Raw genomic sequence first — 15,924 nt, forward strand, 5'->3', positions numbered from 1 at the left:
CATCTAAAATAACTTTTCTTAATTCTTATCTTAACACCTGCCTGGAGGAGCTTAGCTGGCGTCTGTCTCTCTGCTCACTGTGATTGATTGATTGATTGAAAAGTTTATTAACAGCTTGTATATTGGGTACAGTACAGTACAGCTCAAAACATACAATTGTTAAGGGGATGCAGACCAGAGAAAGACTTTCGTCTTGTTTACATCAGGGTCCCCCATTTCCAATTCATCATATCATTTAAGACATATAAGACATATTTGACATACAGATGGCTTATTTACAATTTACATACAGGTGGTTTTTTACATACAGATGGCTTATTTACAATTTTCATTTTAGATTTCGTTCTAATACATCCTAACCGGACATTTAAGACATACCAAGTCTACAGATATACAGTTAGTAACAGAGTCTAAAATGCGAGTATATACATAGATGAGGCGTTCAGGGAACCTCTGTACAATCTAGAACCAATCAAATAACCCCGGTTACAAATAAATTACTGTATTTTCCCAAAATATTAATGACCTTTTTGTTATTGGCACCAGGGAGCCGATGCATGTTAAGGTTGCAACAATTAACATTTAGAATACAAATATAGTCAGATCAAGAGGTTAGTCGACATTTTTTAAATAGTTTTCTAATGATTCAAAGAGTAACAGATTTAACATCTAATAAAAAGTGACAGATACATTTTTTTACTAGATAAGATAAGATAAGAAGTACTTTATTGATCCCAATTTGGATTGCATAAAAGGACATGGCATTGTACAATAAAAATGAAAAGACTAGAAATAAACTTTCCAAAACGTAAACATCTCAATAGAAATAAAATGGCATTAAAAAATATATACATGTTGTCTAGCTTTCCTCAAATATATTTGAGTTGCTGTCTTTCCTCTAACATATATGTTTTTCAGATTTGACTAATCTTAACTGGATTTAAAATCCCACTCGACATTTTACATTCAATTTAATATTGAATAATCCTGCACAATTATCCTGCATTATATTTGTAACTGGAAATTCTATCAATCTATCTATCTATCTATCTATCTATCTATCTATCTATCTATCTATCTATCTATCTATCTATCTATCTATCTATCTATCAAACATTTTCTGGACGATGTAGTATCACCGTCTGACCACTAAGAACCTGCTTCCACTGCCGGCGCTCTTCCTTCGCTGTGACCTCCTCTCCGCTCCGGAAGAAGAAGAAGAAGAAGCTGCCCTCCTCCTCTCACGCTGCTGCTTTCTGTCCGCCTGTTTGTGGCTAAAACACTGTCGCTGTGTTGGACATCATGGCTTCTTCTAAGCCAGTGGAGACCCAGATGCCCCGCTGGCAGCTGGCCCTGCTGGTGGGGACCCCGCTGGTGCTGGGGGTCGGGGCGGTGTACCTGTGGAACCGCAGCCGGTCGGAGGGTAGCGGCTCCGGGGATAGAGAGCCCGGCTCCGGGGAGAGGAGCTCCGGGGAGAGGAAGACACCAGAGGGCAGCGCGAGCCCTGAGGCCCGGGGCCAGGAGCAGGACAGCATGGTAACATCAACACCACTCTAGCATGTTAACCATCATGGGGGTGTTACCTGTGGGAGAGGAGCACCGAGGGGTTTCTGGCTAAAACTGTCGTTTTCCTCAAGGACACCAACCGTTACTGACAGCTAGCTTACTGAGCTAGCACCGGATTAGCTAGGTTAGCAGCTAGCTAGGCTAACTAGATACATAATATGGTTAGCTTGGGTATCAATGCTGCATACAAACACACAGGATTAACACAGTAAAGAAGACCAATTGTAAGAAAAAGAGACCAACAATACAACTATTATAACATTAAATTAAAGCAATATTTATACGAGTATTTCAACCTTTACCACCAGTGACAGCTAGCCTACTGAGCTAGCACCGGATTAGCTAGGTTAGCAGCTAACTAGATACAGAATATGGTTAGGTTGAGAGGAATTAGCTTTGGTATAAATTCTGCATACAAACACACAGAAGTACAAAGTACTATTGTAGAAGCTACTATTTTAAACACTATTGTAACACGTTTAAAATGAAGACAATATTTACACAACATATAATTATGTGAGATATAAAATAAAATATGACAAATAGTTTATGAAAGTGTAGATCTGAGCAGATTACAGAAAGGTCGCGTGGAGCAGGATTAACACAGAAGTACAAGAAGACCAATTGTAAGAAAAAGACCAACAAATAAAACGATTATAACATTAAAATAAAGCAATATATTTACAGGAGCATTTCAACCTTTACCCCCAGTGACAGCTAGCCTACTGAGCTAGCACCGGATTAGCTAGCAGCTAGCTAGGCTAACTAACCTGCTTACAAATTGCCTTTATTACCTGTTAAACCATCACATGCATATCTCCAGATGCTAACATGAAACATGGTAATGCGTGTTCATCTGTACCTTTGTTATTGTAATGTTAGATATTGTTATTCTGTCAGAATAGATATTTATTTTTACTAAATTGGGAAATTAGCAGCATCAATGTGTTCAGGCATTCACATAATTAAATGTTGGTTTGAACATAATACATTAAAATCAAAACAAGGAATAGCAGTTAATACATAATATATACATTCCTACAGTAGAAAGGACAATAACCACAGATAATCCTAAACACTTTCTCTTTGTGCCGGTTCTTCAACATTCCTATTGCCCAACAGTTAGCTTCATAATTAGCCTCTAAGTAGGTTTGATGTTCAACTGAATTCAGTTTGAGAGATTTCTCGTCTGTTCTTAGTTGTTTAATGTTATGTATTGTGCACTAGGGCTGTCCCGAATACCATTTTTCGGGCTCCGGATATTCGGTGCGTGCCTTCATTTTTCAGAAGGTTCGGTTTGCGTTCACACGGGCAAAATTCAAATGGACTTTAAACACAAGTCACGTGCACGGAAATGCTGTTCAACCATTGGTCAGACAGTAAGGGGGGGTAAAAAGGCAAATCCCGGCAATTTCTACCGTAGCCTCCGCCATGGAGCATCGGCAGGTTATGTTCATGCTGCTGTTAATCTGGAGAGCATATCAACAGACTCTAGCAACGGCTCATAGGAGTATATAATCAGACAACGTGCGATAACAAACATAATAACCCATATGAGAGACGTCCTGCAGTCAGGAGGGGCGTTTCACCGACGGCAGGTGGCTCTGACTTTTATGTATAGTTGAAGGAGCATTTTTTACTTTACACAACACTGTTCAACACTTCATTCTGCTTCACTCTTTCACTAAAGGTTTTGAAGACATCCGCGTTCTTGTGACTCGTAAATACTTTGCTTCCTGTGTTTTGGTGCGGACTGCGTTCACACCAGCGATGAACCGCTCCAGAGTTCATAACGAAATTGAAAACCGAATAGTAGGCCAACGGCCGAATATTCGGATATTCGGGTACAGCCCTATTGTGCACTACTCTTCTACCATTGCCTGCAGCACCAACTTTAAGGAAGGTTTTCTACGATTGGAGCGATTGAAGCATCAACATTTCAGTTAGTCATGCACGGGTAATTGTGGAAAGCCAAAATCAGGATTAATATTATAATTATAGTTTAGTTTATAAAGTGCTTTTCTACATTACTTGGACAAAATTCAGGACAGAAGTTAAAGAGGACATCATCTGCTCATGTTCAGGTTGATATTGGTGTCTCTACTGTAATAATAATAATACCTTGGATTTATATAGCGCCTTTCATCAGACCCAAGGTCGCTTTACAAGGAAGAACAGGAGTAGAAACAAACATAACAACAACAAAAGGCAGTCAGACGAACAGTTAGACAAAACAACAAATAGATTTGCGGCCAAAGGCCTTGGCAGACGGATGGGACTTGAGGCCCTATGAAGGCGTCAAGCGTGGGGAGGTTGCGGATCAGCAGCGGTGATGGCAAACAGCCCAGTTGAGATGGCAGAGAGGAGCCCAGTCGGATAGCACAGCACGACGGTGAGCTCGTTTTGCTAATGGCAGGACGGCAGAGGCTAGGAGCTAAACAGCAGCCAAACATAATCGGCTGAGCAATGGAGACGGCAGAAACACAAACCAGAGCAGAACACTCTTTTCGCTGTGTATGTGAAAAAGGATTGACGGCAGGGAGTGATAGACACGAGGAATAAGCGTCGGCAAGAAGAGCGGAGAAAAACACGCCAGCGTCCCCTCTAGCCAACTTTAAGCATCATGAGCATTAAGCATGGTACTGTGACATGTTTCCATGCTTTAATGCTGGAATATTACACCTAGCAGACCGTTGACATGCACTAACCCTAATCTAGATAAATAGATTAAGAAATAAATCTGAGCATCAAACCGAGCGTCAGACGGCAAACAATGTCTTCCTTATCCATTGTGCAGAACTACTCTTCTCTCCCTTATGAAACGCTCATCTTCATATAGGGCTGCTCGATTATGGCAAAAATCATAATCTCGATTATTTGGGTCAATAATTGATTATTAAAAACGATTATCCATTTACTTTGAAAACATCAATTTATTGGAGAAAAGACGTTTGAACAGTATGTTTTTAACAGTTGATTACCCTGAACTTTAATTCAACTGAAAAACCAATATATAAAAAATTGATTTGAAAAATAAAAAGTAATAATAATAAAAAAATTATCGTTTTATTTCGATTACGTAGTTTTCGTAATCGTTGCAAGCCATAATCATAATTGCGATTAAAATACGATTAATTGAGCAGCACTACTTTCATAGAGCCACTCGTCATGTCTTTGCTGCTCTGCAACAACAGCATCTGTATTTAATGTTTATACCTCCTTTGTTTCTAAAGCTTGGATAAAACGGTCAGGATGGTCCATTTGTTTAGAAGTAACTGAACTCTCTTCCTCTCGGCGCGCGCCCTCAAACCAACATGCAGATGTTCCCCGTAGAAAGTGATGCCAGAAAACAATATCTCTGTTCCTCAGAAACGGTTTAATTCCTCCAGAGATCTGATAATCAAACAGAGCGTCAGACGCAGAGACAGATATGGATTTATATACTTTTTTATATATTTTTTATATTTGGATATTTTTGAATCCAGAAATCTGAGGGTCAGACGGCATCAGGGGGTCCGCGGGGTCTTAACAAGTATTAAAAGTTAATAAATCAATTTAGCGAAAATGAAGGCTATTAAAAAGTATTGAACGGCATTTTCTAAGGTATTACATTTTGTAGCTAGTTTCCAATAAGTATATGAATTGTCCAAAGAGGTTGTATTCTACAGTCTGCCTGAATGTAATCATTGCGTAGGTGTGTAGTGTGATTCTGTGTAGTTTATTTATGGCATCCCGTTCAGACGTCATCTGAACAGGACATCGCACGCTCACATCACTTGTCACTTGTTAGACGCTTTTATCCAAAGCGACTTACATACTCAATACTGAGGACAAACCCCACAGGAGCACTTTGGGGTGAAGTGTCTCAGGGACACAACGACATGCTGACTGCAGTGGGGTTTGAACCTGTGACCATATGATCCCCATACCAAGGCTCTATCCACTGCGCCACACGCCTCCGCTCACTGCTTGATAGCGCGCGAAGGTCCGTTTACGCCGGTTGTTAAACAACATGGTTATGGGGAAATGCAAGTCTGCGTCCAAATGGTTGGAAGATAAGGAGGAAGGACAATCAATACTGTATGTAGTCAATGTGAGGTGAAGTGTGTCGCCAAGGTAACCGGTTAGAACTCAAAGTGGAGATGAGGTCTTAAAATGTATGGAAAGGGTCTTAAAAAAGGTCTTCAAAGGTCTTCCATGTGACTTCAGGAGTCCTGCATATACCCTGGATATATATCTTTTACTATGAGCATCAAACAGAGCGTCAGACGCAGAGACAGCTTTGATTCTTGGTCGGTCTGACACTGAAACTGAGATTTCTGAGTTCCTCCTTTCCGTAGAGGAAGTAAAGAAACCTCTGGGTTTATTTGTTGTTTGAGGAGCGATATATGACTCTGCAGCTTTAAGACGTGAAGACACTATCATATCCAGCTTCTCTCTAATGCAGTATTTACACCTGAAAGTGGGCGGGGCCTAATTTAGACCAAAAGTGACGTCAGCACCCTCATGCTATATTTCACTAGAAAAACCCCTGATCAGGTTCATCACTATTAGCACCTACTATAGCCAGAAGGATCTTGACATCTACCATTTTTTTATTTTGTCAATCGCCCAGTTGATATAATAAACTAAGATGGGTGCTTCGGTGTTTCGGTGCGCTTGTGTTGTGCGTTAATTATATATTTTTTGTAAAGTTATTACAGTGTTCTTAATATAGTTTGCTATCTGTTTCATTTTATTTTGTTTTACTTTCATGTATGCACCACGACACCAGGTCAGATTCCTCGTACGTGTGAACCTGGAGATAAACCTGGTTCTGGTTCTGATGACACTGTTTCTTTCCCCCTCTCGCTCAGAGCCCGTTGGACCGCGCCCAGGCAGCGAAGAATAAAGGCAACAAATACTTCAAGGCTGGGAAGTATGAGAACGCCATCCAGTGCTACACAGAGGCCATCGCGCTGTGCCCCACGGAGCAGAAGACCGACCTGTCCACCTTCTACCAGAACAGAGCGGCCGCCTACGAGCAGCAGGTCAGACGCGCTAAAGCCTTGTTATGTTTTTTATTGACATTTGGCAGCAATCACAGGGTTTCTTCAAGACTTAGTCATTGTACATCTTAAAGGGGACCTATCATGCAAAATGCACTTGTGTACGTCTTTTCTACATGAATATGTGTCCCCGGTGTTCCAGGGAACTCACCAAGTGTCAGAAAACACAACCCTCTCTATTTTCCTCCATACCCAAATCTCTAAAAAAGGGGCTGCAACGGATCTGATAAAAACTGATCCAGATTTGAACACTGTCCTGACGTCAGGACGGTGGCGCTACGGCTATTGGGCCAACTCCACCAATCAGGAGGAGACAGCCACGGCCATTGCCGTTCGAAAGCGCTGGAGACGCTGTAGTACATATGCCAGGCCTGTAGATGGTGCTGTTCTCACAGAATCAGCCCTTGCTAAAACAGAGCTAGAAATTGTCAAATTGAGCAAAATGAGGCATGGCTAAAATGCATGATCTGTTTGGTATTTTGAAAAGAAAAAAGTATAAATATGCCTTATATAGGTATGGTCCTACAATATATCATTATAATATAGCATGATAGGTCCACTTTAAGTTTGTCTGTCCGAAATAACTTTTGTAAAAATAAAATCTGGCCTGTGAGGTTTTACGAAATCAGTCCACTTTCTCCATCAAATAGTTCCAGTCTGTGATTGACAGAGGATGTTATCCTCTCCATTTTGTAAATTATCCATTGTAATATTGATCCATGCGTTTAAAGTTGGGCTATCAGGTGATAACCACTTCCTTGTGAGAGCTTTTTTACTCGCCACCAGCAACAGATTTAAAGGGGACCTATCATGCAAAATGCACTTTCTGATGTCTTTCATACATGAATATGTGTCGCCGGTGTGTCAGGGAACTCGTCCGATATGACGTAATATCGGCGGCGGACCCACAGCACTATCAGAAACGTTGCTATCAGAAACAATGCCCGACTATTTTGGACGTAATATGGTCGGTGTTTACATTAGCATCGCTAACACTCAGAGCTAACCTGTACTGGAGAGCATGTGTGTGAAGAAGCAGGAAATAAAAAGGAACTCACCTTGTGGTATAACCGGCAAGAGAGAAAGCCTTTGAGCTCCATACTGTTTCAGAAACAATCCTTGATCTAATAACCCTTGATCTAATAACCCTTGATCTAATAACCCTTGATCTAATAATCCTTGATCTAATAACCCTTGATCTAATAACCCTTGATCTAATAACCCTTGATCTAATAATCCTTGATCTAATAACCCTTGATCTAATAACCCTTGATCTAATAACCCTTGATCTAATAACCCTTGATCTAATAACCCTTGATCTAATAACCCTTGATCTAATAACCCTTGATCTAATAACCCTTGATCTAATAATCCTTGATCTAATAACCCTTGATCTAATAATCCTTGATCTAATAACCCTTGATCTAATAACCCTTGATCTAATAACCCTTGATCTAATAACCCTTGATCTAATAACCCTTGATCTAATAATCCTTGATCTAATAATCCCTTGATCTAATAATCCCTTGATCTAATAATCCTTGATCTAATAATCCTTGATCTAATAATCCTTGATCTAATAACCCTTGATCTAATAACCCTTGATCTAATAACCCTTGATCTAATAACCCTTGATCTAATAACCCTTGATCTAATAATCCTTGATCTAATAATCCTTGATCTAATAATCCTTGATCTAATAACCCTTGATCTAATAATCCTTGATCTAATAACCCTTGATCTAATAACCCTTAACCCTTGATCTAATAACCCTTGATCTAATAACCCTTGATCTAATAACCCTTGATCTAATAACCCTTGATCTAATAATCCTTGATCTAATAATCCCTTGATCTAATAATCCTTGATCTAATAACCCTTGATCTAATAACCCTTGATCTAATAACCCTTGATCTAATAACCCTTGATCTAATACCCTTGATCTAATAACCCTTGATCTAATAACCCTTGATCTAATAACCCTTGATCTAATAACCCTTGATCTAATAACCCTTGATCTAATAATCCTTGATCTAATAACCCTTGATCTAATAACCCTTGATCTAATAATCCTTGATCTAATAACCCTTGATCTAATAATCCTTGATCTAATAATCCTTGATCTAATAACCCTTGATCTAATAACCCTTGATCTAATAACCCTTGATCTAATAATCCTTGATCTAATAATCCTTGATCTAATAACCCTTGATCTAATAACCCTTGATCTAATAACCCTTGATCTAATAACCCTTGATCTAATAATCCTTGATCTAATAATCCTTGATCTAATAACCCTTGATCTAATAATCCTTGATCTAATAACCCTTGATCTAATAACCCTTGATCTAATAATCCTTGATCTAATAATCCTTGATCTAATAACCCTTGATCTAATAACCCTTGATCTAATAACCCTTAACCCTTGATCTAATAACCCTTGATCTAATAACCCTTGATCTAATAATCCTTGCGTTTCATCACCGCAGCATTTTAGACAGTATCTGCCAGGTCCCGCATGGCATAGGCTCCGCCCCCTCTTATTTAATTTTTTTCAGTTAACCTGTTTCACGCCTTCCCCCCGGTACCGGGCGGATAAACGCGTCATTTGCAGGAAACAACGTCTAAGGAATCTTAATATTGAATAAAACTATGAATGTGTTATATCCATGTAACGGGAAGAAACTCAGCTAACTGATCTTTTTAATTTTTTTTTTCAAAAAAAACCCACAATGCTAGCACTCAGCCTCTGAATTAGCCTCGATCGAAAAAACGGGACCTACTAAGGCACTTAAACTCACTCATAACTCCCTTATTACTTATCCTAGATGCACAACCAAACACTATTTTTTGGTGTCCTGGAGACACTGAATCTAACGGTGCCCACCTCAACACTCAGTGATAAACATTCGCGACGCTATCAACGAAAGCGTACATCATCACATGTGGAGCAAAGAAGCTAAACATGTAAATATGGCTCACCTTGGTCAAAAGTGGTCTTCAATGGCATTAAAACGATAAAAAAACGATGCTGCAGTTAATCCATAGGTTCATCCTATGTGTCTGTGCCTTCTTTGAAATTATTTCTGATAATCCATAAGCAATACAACTGCGTTTTAGTTTCCAAACTCCAGAAGGAGACATTCCTCCAGTTTAGTTTCGCTTTCCACACGCGAAGCGGCAACATTTTTTCTTTACAAGCTGTCTGGGTGGGAGCCTCCTCCTTCGATTCTATTGGCTCTAACGGTCACAAGGGTATGTCAACCAACCAGATCGAGCAAGGGGGGCCAGAGATAGGTCAAATCCACCCAAATGACCACAGATGGCCCAGTTTTTGGCTAAATCTCTCTAAAAAGGTCAAATTTCACTTGTTTTGCATCAATCTTGATACAGGGTACTTATTATATGTTGTACTTTGGATTCCTAAAGCTTTTAGTCTACTAACCCATCATCCAAGGGTAGTTTTCACTATCTGTAAAAAATAATTTTTGGACGGACACTATAATTTACAGTTTTTTTACTATGTAAAATCTGAATTTTCTTTAAAATAAAAAACATTTATATTGATTCTGACACTTCTACATCCAACTCACAGGTTTATCATTACTTTGAGAAAAGATTATTAATTTAACCCTTTTAGAAGGGAAGATATGGTCATTTGTTCTGGGAATGTCATTTTCGAGCCTGAGACCTGAAAAACAGGCTCAGAGTGGAACAGGTTAAATAAAAAAAAAGCTTAATTTTTTTATTTAGCCTTTTATTTAAACAGGATCTCTCGTCTGGTTTGGAAAGGTCGAAAATACTAAAAATAATCATAGACGCATTTTTGCATATTAGAAACGGAGTTGGCGAAACTAAAACTGCAATATAATGTTTGTGTAGCCCTAATACATATGACATGTATTTTAGAAGTCTCCAGTACCGATAAAAAGACCGATAATGTCGGAGCTTAACGGTACCACGGTCTTTAATAATTCAGCCCGGGGCCCGTTTAACACCGGGGCTCCGTACCCATCCCTAATAAGTCATGTTTTATTTTTGGACGGACACAATAATTTAAATGTTTTTACTATGTTCAATCTGAATTTTCTTTAAAATAAAAACATCTATATTGATTCTGACTCTTCTACATCCAACTCACAGGTTTATCTTTGCTTTGAGAAAAAAGATTATTAATTTTCCCCTTTTTAAAAGTGAAGTTATTGTCATTTGTTCTGGGGATGTCATTTTCGAGCCTGAGACCTGAAAAACAGGCTCAGGGCTTAACAGCTTAAAAGATAAGGAAGTGATGTTAGCTGTTGTGCAGTGAATGTTTCAGTAGAACCTGTTTATTGATCCCTCAGTGGGAACATTTACTGGTTTCAGATGCTCACAAGTCAATAAAGAACATTGGGAAAAGTGACTTAGTGAAGATGTTTGCAGTGTGACGAACTTGATCAGATCCTCAGAGTATGTTCAGGCTTTGGGCTCTCTCTTGTTTGGAAGCGCGAGCAGGTCAAAGCTCACTGAAGCTGAACTATACCCGGCCTCACGTAGGGCTGCTCAATTAATCGTATTTTAATTACGATTATGGCTTGCAACGATTACGAAAACAACGTAATCGAAATAAAACGATTATTTTTCAGTTGAATTATACTTAAAGTTCAGGGTAATCAACTGTTAAAAACATACTCTTCACATTTTTTTTCTTCAATAAATTGATGTTTTCAAAGTAAATGGATAATCGTTTTTAATAATCGTGATATCAATTACTGACCCAAATAATCTAGATTATGATTTTTGCCATAATGGAGCAGCCCTAGTCTTCAGTACAGGTGGCAGTCACCTGCCTGCGCTCATCTCTGAAACCAGACCATGTAAACAGGCTGGTGTTTCTAGCAAACAATCTTTAAGAGATGGCATGAGCAGCCCTAACAGCATTTGCCATGGAGGCCAACACATTTTTATTTGGTCTTAAATTGTAGTTTCATTTATTTCCTGTTACTTCTGGACCATGACGTTTAACTGAGTGGAATATGTTGAATATGTTTTACCAAAATGTTGGCTATATGTTAAGGAGTTTTCAGGTTGTGACCGTGCACTGCAACATGTTTGTTGATCTTGTTTATTGGTATCTATTATTTTGATATTATTTATTTAAATGTAGACATGAATGTATAATTTATTTTATTTTGTATTGTTTTTTCAGTTGATTACCCTGAACATGTAATTCAACAGTTAAAAAGTTCATATTATTTGTATTTGTTTGAAAACATCCATTTATTGTACTTTAAAAGTCCATGAATAATCGCATTTAATAATTTGACCCAAATAATCGAGATTATGATTTTTGCCATAATCGAGCTGCCCTAGCCTCACGACACGCTAACCTCTCCACCAGGCAAAGAGAAAACTCGTTGCTAACAGCAGTTTCTGGTCAATGTGTGGCCGACTCGTTGCTAATCATCAACGTTCTCAAATCTTTCCAGCCTCATGTTTGAGTGGAGCTTTCTCACTTCAATGCAACCTCACTGCAGCGTTCACAGTGATCCTTTAAAAGTCTTTAATTAGGTGCAAAACTGCTTTATTTCATTATGTTAAGTTGTTTTAATTCAGGGATGATTCCTAGCTGCATCAGAAGTTGCTCCTTGTAGCAGGGTTTAGTCTGCACCGGGTAACTTAACACGAACTAACCCAACCTGGGTCCAAACACTAACTAACCCAACCTGCGTCCAAACACTAACTAAACCAACCTGGGTCCAAACACTAACTAAACCAACCTGGGTCCAAACACCTGTGGACTTTAAACACTATAAATGGTTATAATTAATATGAAAGCAATAAAGGTGAGCGGTTTAAAACCATGTTCTCTGAATCTGACGTGTCTCTGCAGGTAATCCTGAGAGGCTGATTCTCATTCAAACACTTATTTACTCATGTTTTCCAGTATGGATGTAATACTTAATTAGCATTCATAAAGGTCTTAAAAATAGTCATAAAAGGGTCTTAAAAGGTCAAGGTCTTAACAAGGTCAAGGTCTTAACAAGGTCTTAACAAGGTCAAGTTCTTAACAAGGTCTTAACAAGGTCTTAAAAATAGTCCTAAAAGGGTCTTAACAAGGTCAAGGTCTTAACAAGGTCAAGGTCTTAACAAGGTCAAGGTCTTAACAAGGTCAAGGTCTTAACAAGGGCTTAACAAGGTCAAGGTCTTAACAAGGGCTTAACAAGGTCAAGGTCTTAACAAGGTCAAGTTCTTAACAAGGGCTTACCAAGGTCAAGGTCTTAACAAGGTCAAGTTCTTAACAAGGGCTTAACAAGGTCTTGACTAGGTCTTGACAAGGTCCTAAAAGGGTCTTAACAAGGTCTTCTTAACAAGGTCCTTAAAGGGTCTTAACAAGGTCTTCTTAACAAGGTCCTTAAAGGGTCTTAACAAGGTCTTAACAAGGTCTTCTTAACAAGGTCCTTAAAGGGTCTTAACAAGGTCTTCTTAACAAGGTCCTTAAATGGTCTTAACGAGGTCCTAAAATGGTCTGAAAAGGGTCCTACAAATGTAATAAAAGGGTCTTCACAAGGACTTAATAAGGTCTTAAAAAGGTATTGGCAAGGTCTTAACAAATTCTTAAAAAGGTCCTAAAATGGTCTTGAAAGGGTCCTACAAATGTAATAAAAGGGTCTTCACAAGGTCCTAAAAAGGTCTTAACAAGGACTTAATAAGGTCTTAAAAATGTCTTGGCAAGGTCTTAACAAATTCTTAAAAAGGTCCTAAAAATGTCTTGGCAATGTCCTAAAATGGTGTTGAAAGGGTCTTAACGAGCTCTGGTTTGAACCCCTGTGTCTGCAGATGAAGTGGGCCGAGGTGGTGCAGGACTGCTCTCAGGCCGTGGACATGAACCCTCGATACATCAAGGCTCTGTTCAGGAGGGCCAAAGCTCTGGAGAAACTGGAGAACAGGAGGGAGTGCCTGGAAGGTCAGACTGAATGTTCAATGTGTAATAATGTGTTCTATGTTTAGAGTTGTGTGGTTCCTCTGCTCTCCTGTTATTGCCTGGTTCCCCTTCCAGCAGCGTTGTCATAAAGCCTCTGTTTATCCAGTTTGAATCCACGTTTCTACCAAACACTTTTTAACTAATGAAGGATGTTCGTGATGAGACGAGAAACAAGCTGAGCTAACGTTAGCAGCAGCCCAACAGAAACTCCGATTTTAACCTCAAACTGAAACTTTATCCAGTATTTTACCGCTTTATATGTTAATATTTATATCAGAGGAGATGCTGAAAACCTCCTGAAGCATCAACACTGAAGGAAAGTTAGAGACTACAACTCCCATCATACCTTTCTGTTCATCATCACAGAGAAACCCCGCTTTTTACTGATTGCATTGAGTCTCTGTGTCAGAAACACACATATTGGGCATTTAACGGCACCTTAACTGATATAGTAGAAGTCAGCAAACTGGAGAGGCATTAGTGTCCGTGTTGTTTTTGAGAGCAGGTGTTATATGTGTGTAGATTTGGTTCGATTACAAATAGATATTTTCCCGGCATAGACCCACACTTCCTGCCAGTCTAGGTCATCAATAATGAAGACCGGGGGTGTTTCTCAATCGCGAGTACGCTTGCTTGGTAGCACATGTCTGCCGAGCATCTTGCTTCAGAAGCGAGTCAAGAATACTTCCTGGCATTCGGAAAACAAAGAGTGGAACAGGCTAGCCAGTGTGTAGGTGTGCGTCATATAGGGATGGGTATCGTTAAGGTTTTAACGGTACTACTACTTTTATCGATACCGCTTATCGGTCCGGTCTTTTAACGGTACTTTTATCGGTTGTTTTGGAGAGAAAAATGAGGTAAACTAACTATATGTTGTTTGTCAGGGACTACGGATGGAAATTAGATCAAAGCTAAAATCCGGCATATTTACACTTGAAGCATTATTTGTCTAAAGTGTTCATTAATGTGCATTGTCCCTATTCAAATAAACAATTAAATGAAAATTAACAAATTGTGAACAAAACTAACATTGCTTTTTATTTAAATTAAATACATAATATTTCACATCAACAGAAACAACAACGTTTTAACAAATCATATTAAATAATCTGATGACAGAACTGTGAACAGAATAGCTGAAACTTTAACAAACTAAATAACTCAGTTCCCTCTAATCATTAACCCATGTTTGTATCATTGAGTTAGCTCCGTGTGTTGCTGCTAGCATACATAACACCTGACGTGGAAACGTTACTCGTGGATGGGGCTACAGAGCTACTAGAGAGACAGTCGAACCCGGTGCATTTCTCCGTCTGAACGTGGTGCACTTTTGCAAGATGTTTAGACAAATTGCTCGTGTTACCGCCCTGACATGCTGAACTCTTATTGCACTTTAGGCAACGAGCGAGACGGGTAAAGTTTAACCACACCTCGGAGCGCTTTTGTTTGTAGCGCTTAGTTCTCTCCGCCATCTCCTCCGTGTGTGTGTGTTGCCCCATGGAGCAGCTGCATGTGTGTAAACTGCCCCGCCCCCTCGCACACAGGCGGGGGAGAGAGATCTCTCGTCTGGATTGGAAAGATCGAAAATACAAAAAATGACGCATTTTGCAGTCTTTCTGCTAGAGTTAGAAACGGAGTTGGCGACACTAAAACTGCAATATAATGTTTGTGTAGCAATAATACACATGACATATTTTTTAGATGTCTCCAGTAACCGATTCAAAAAGACCGATAACGTCGGAGCTTAACGGTACCACGGTCTTTAATAATTCAGCCCCGGGGCTCCCGTTTAATACCGGGGCTCCGTACCCATCCCCTAGACGTCATATGAGAGGCCCCGCCTCCTTACATCTTCCGCCACAGATTTGGGGAAATTGAGTCCGTGCGCAAAGCATTGTGGGGATTTTTAAGGCCGCGAAGTCTACTCATGTGCACACTCGATATTTCCTCCAAACGGAAGTACGCCGGGCTCGTAGACTTCCAAGTATGCTGGAGATTGGAACAGTACTTCGGCGGCACTCGATGACGTAGCATCCTTGAAATAGTGGCTCTGGAGCAGCTTTACTCGACATTGAGAAACACCCCAGGTGTCTCTCCCAGGTGTCTCTCCCAGGCGTCTCTCTCCCAGGTGTCTCTCCCAGGTGTCTCTCCCAGGTTGTCTCTCTCCCAGGTTTTGTCTATTCTCCCAGGTGTCTCTCTCCCAGGTGTATCCTCCCGGTGTCTCTCCAGGTTTGTCCTTCCCCAGGTGTCTCTCTCCCAGGTGTCTCTCTCCCAGGTGTTGTCCTCTACCCAGGTTGTCTCTCCCAGGTGTTTTCCCTCTCCCAGGTGTCTCTCCCAGGTGTCTCT

General features: G+C 39.9%; 1 protein-coding gene across 1 annotated transcript; it reads left to right on the forward strand.

The window, feature by feature from the left end:
• Positions 1-1,221: 1,221 nt before the first annotated feature.
• Positions 1,222-13,560, forward strand: tomm70a (translocase of outer mitochondrial membrane 70 homolog A (S. cerevisiae); the record flags this gene model as incomplete). Its single annotated transcript, XM_034112903.1, is given in 3 exon segments — positions 1,222-1,536; positions 6,423-6,596; positions 13,434-13,560. Coding segments are annotated over 3 exon segments (535 nt in total), but the record flags the coding sequence as incomplete, so codon positions are not given.
• Between the last annotated feature and the right edge of the window lie 2,364 nt (positions 13,561-15,924).

The sequence above is a fragment of the Trematomus bernacchii genome, unplaced genomic scaffold (assembly GCF_902827165.1).
Source record: "Trematomus bernacchii unplaced genomic scaffold, fTreBer1.1, whole genome shotgun sequence".
Classification (NCBI taxonomy): domain Eukaryota; kingdom Metazoa; phylum Chordata; class Actinopteri; order Perciformes; family Nototheniidae; genus Trematomus; species Trematomus bernacchii.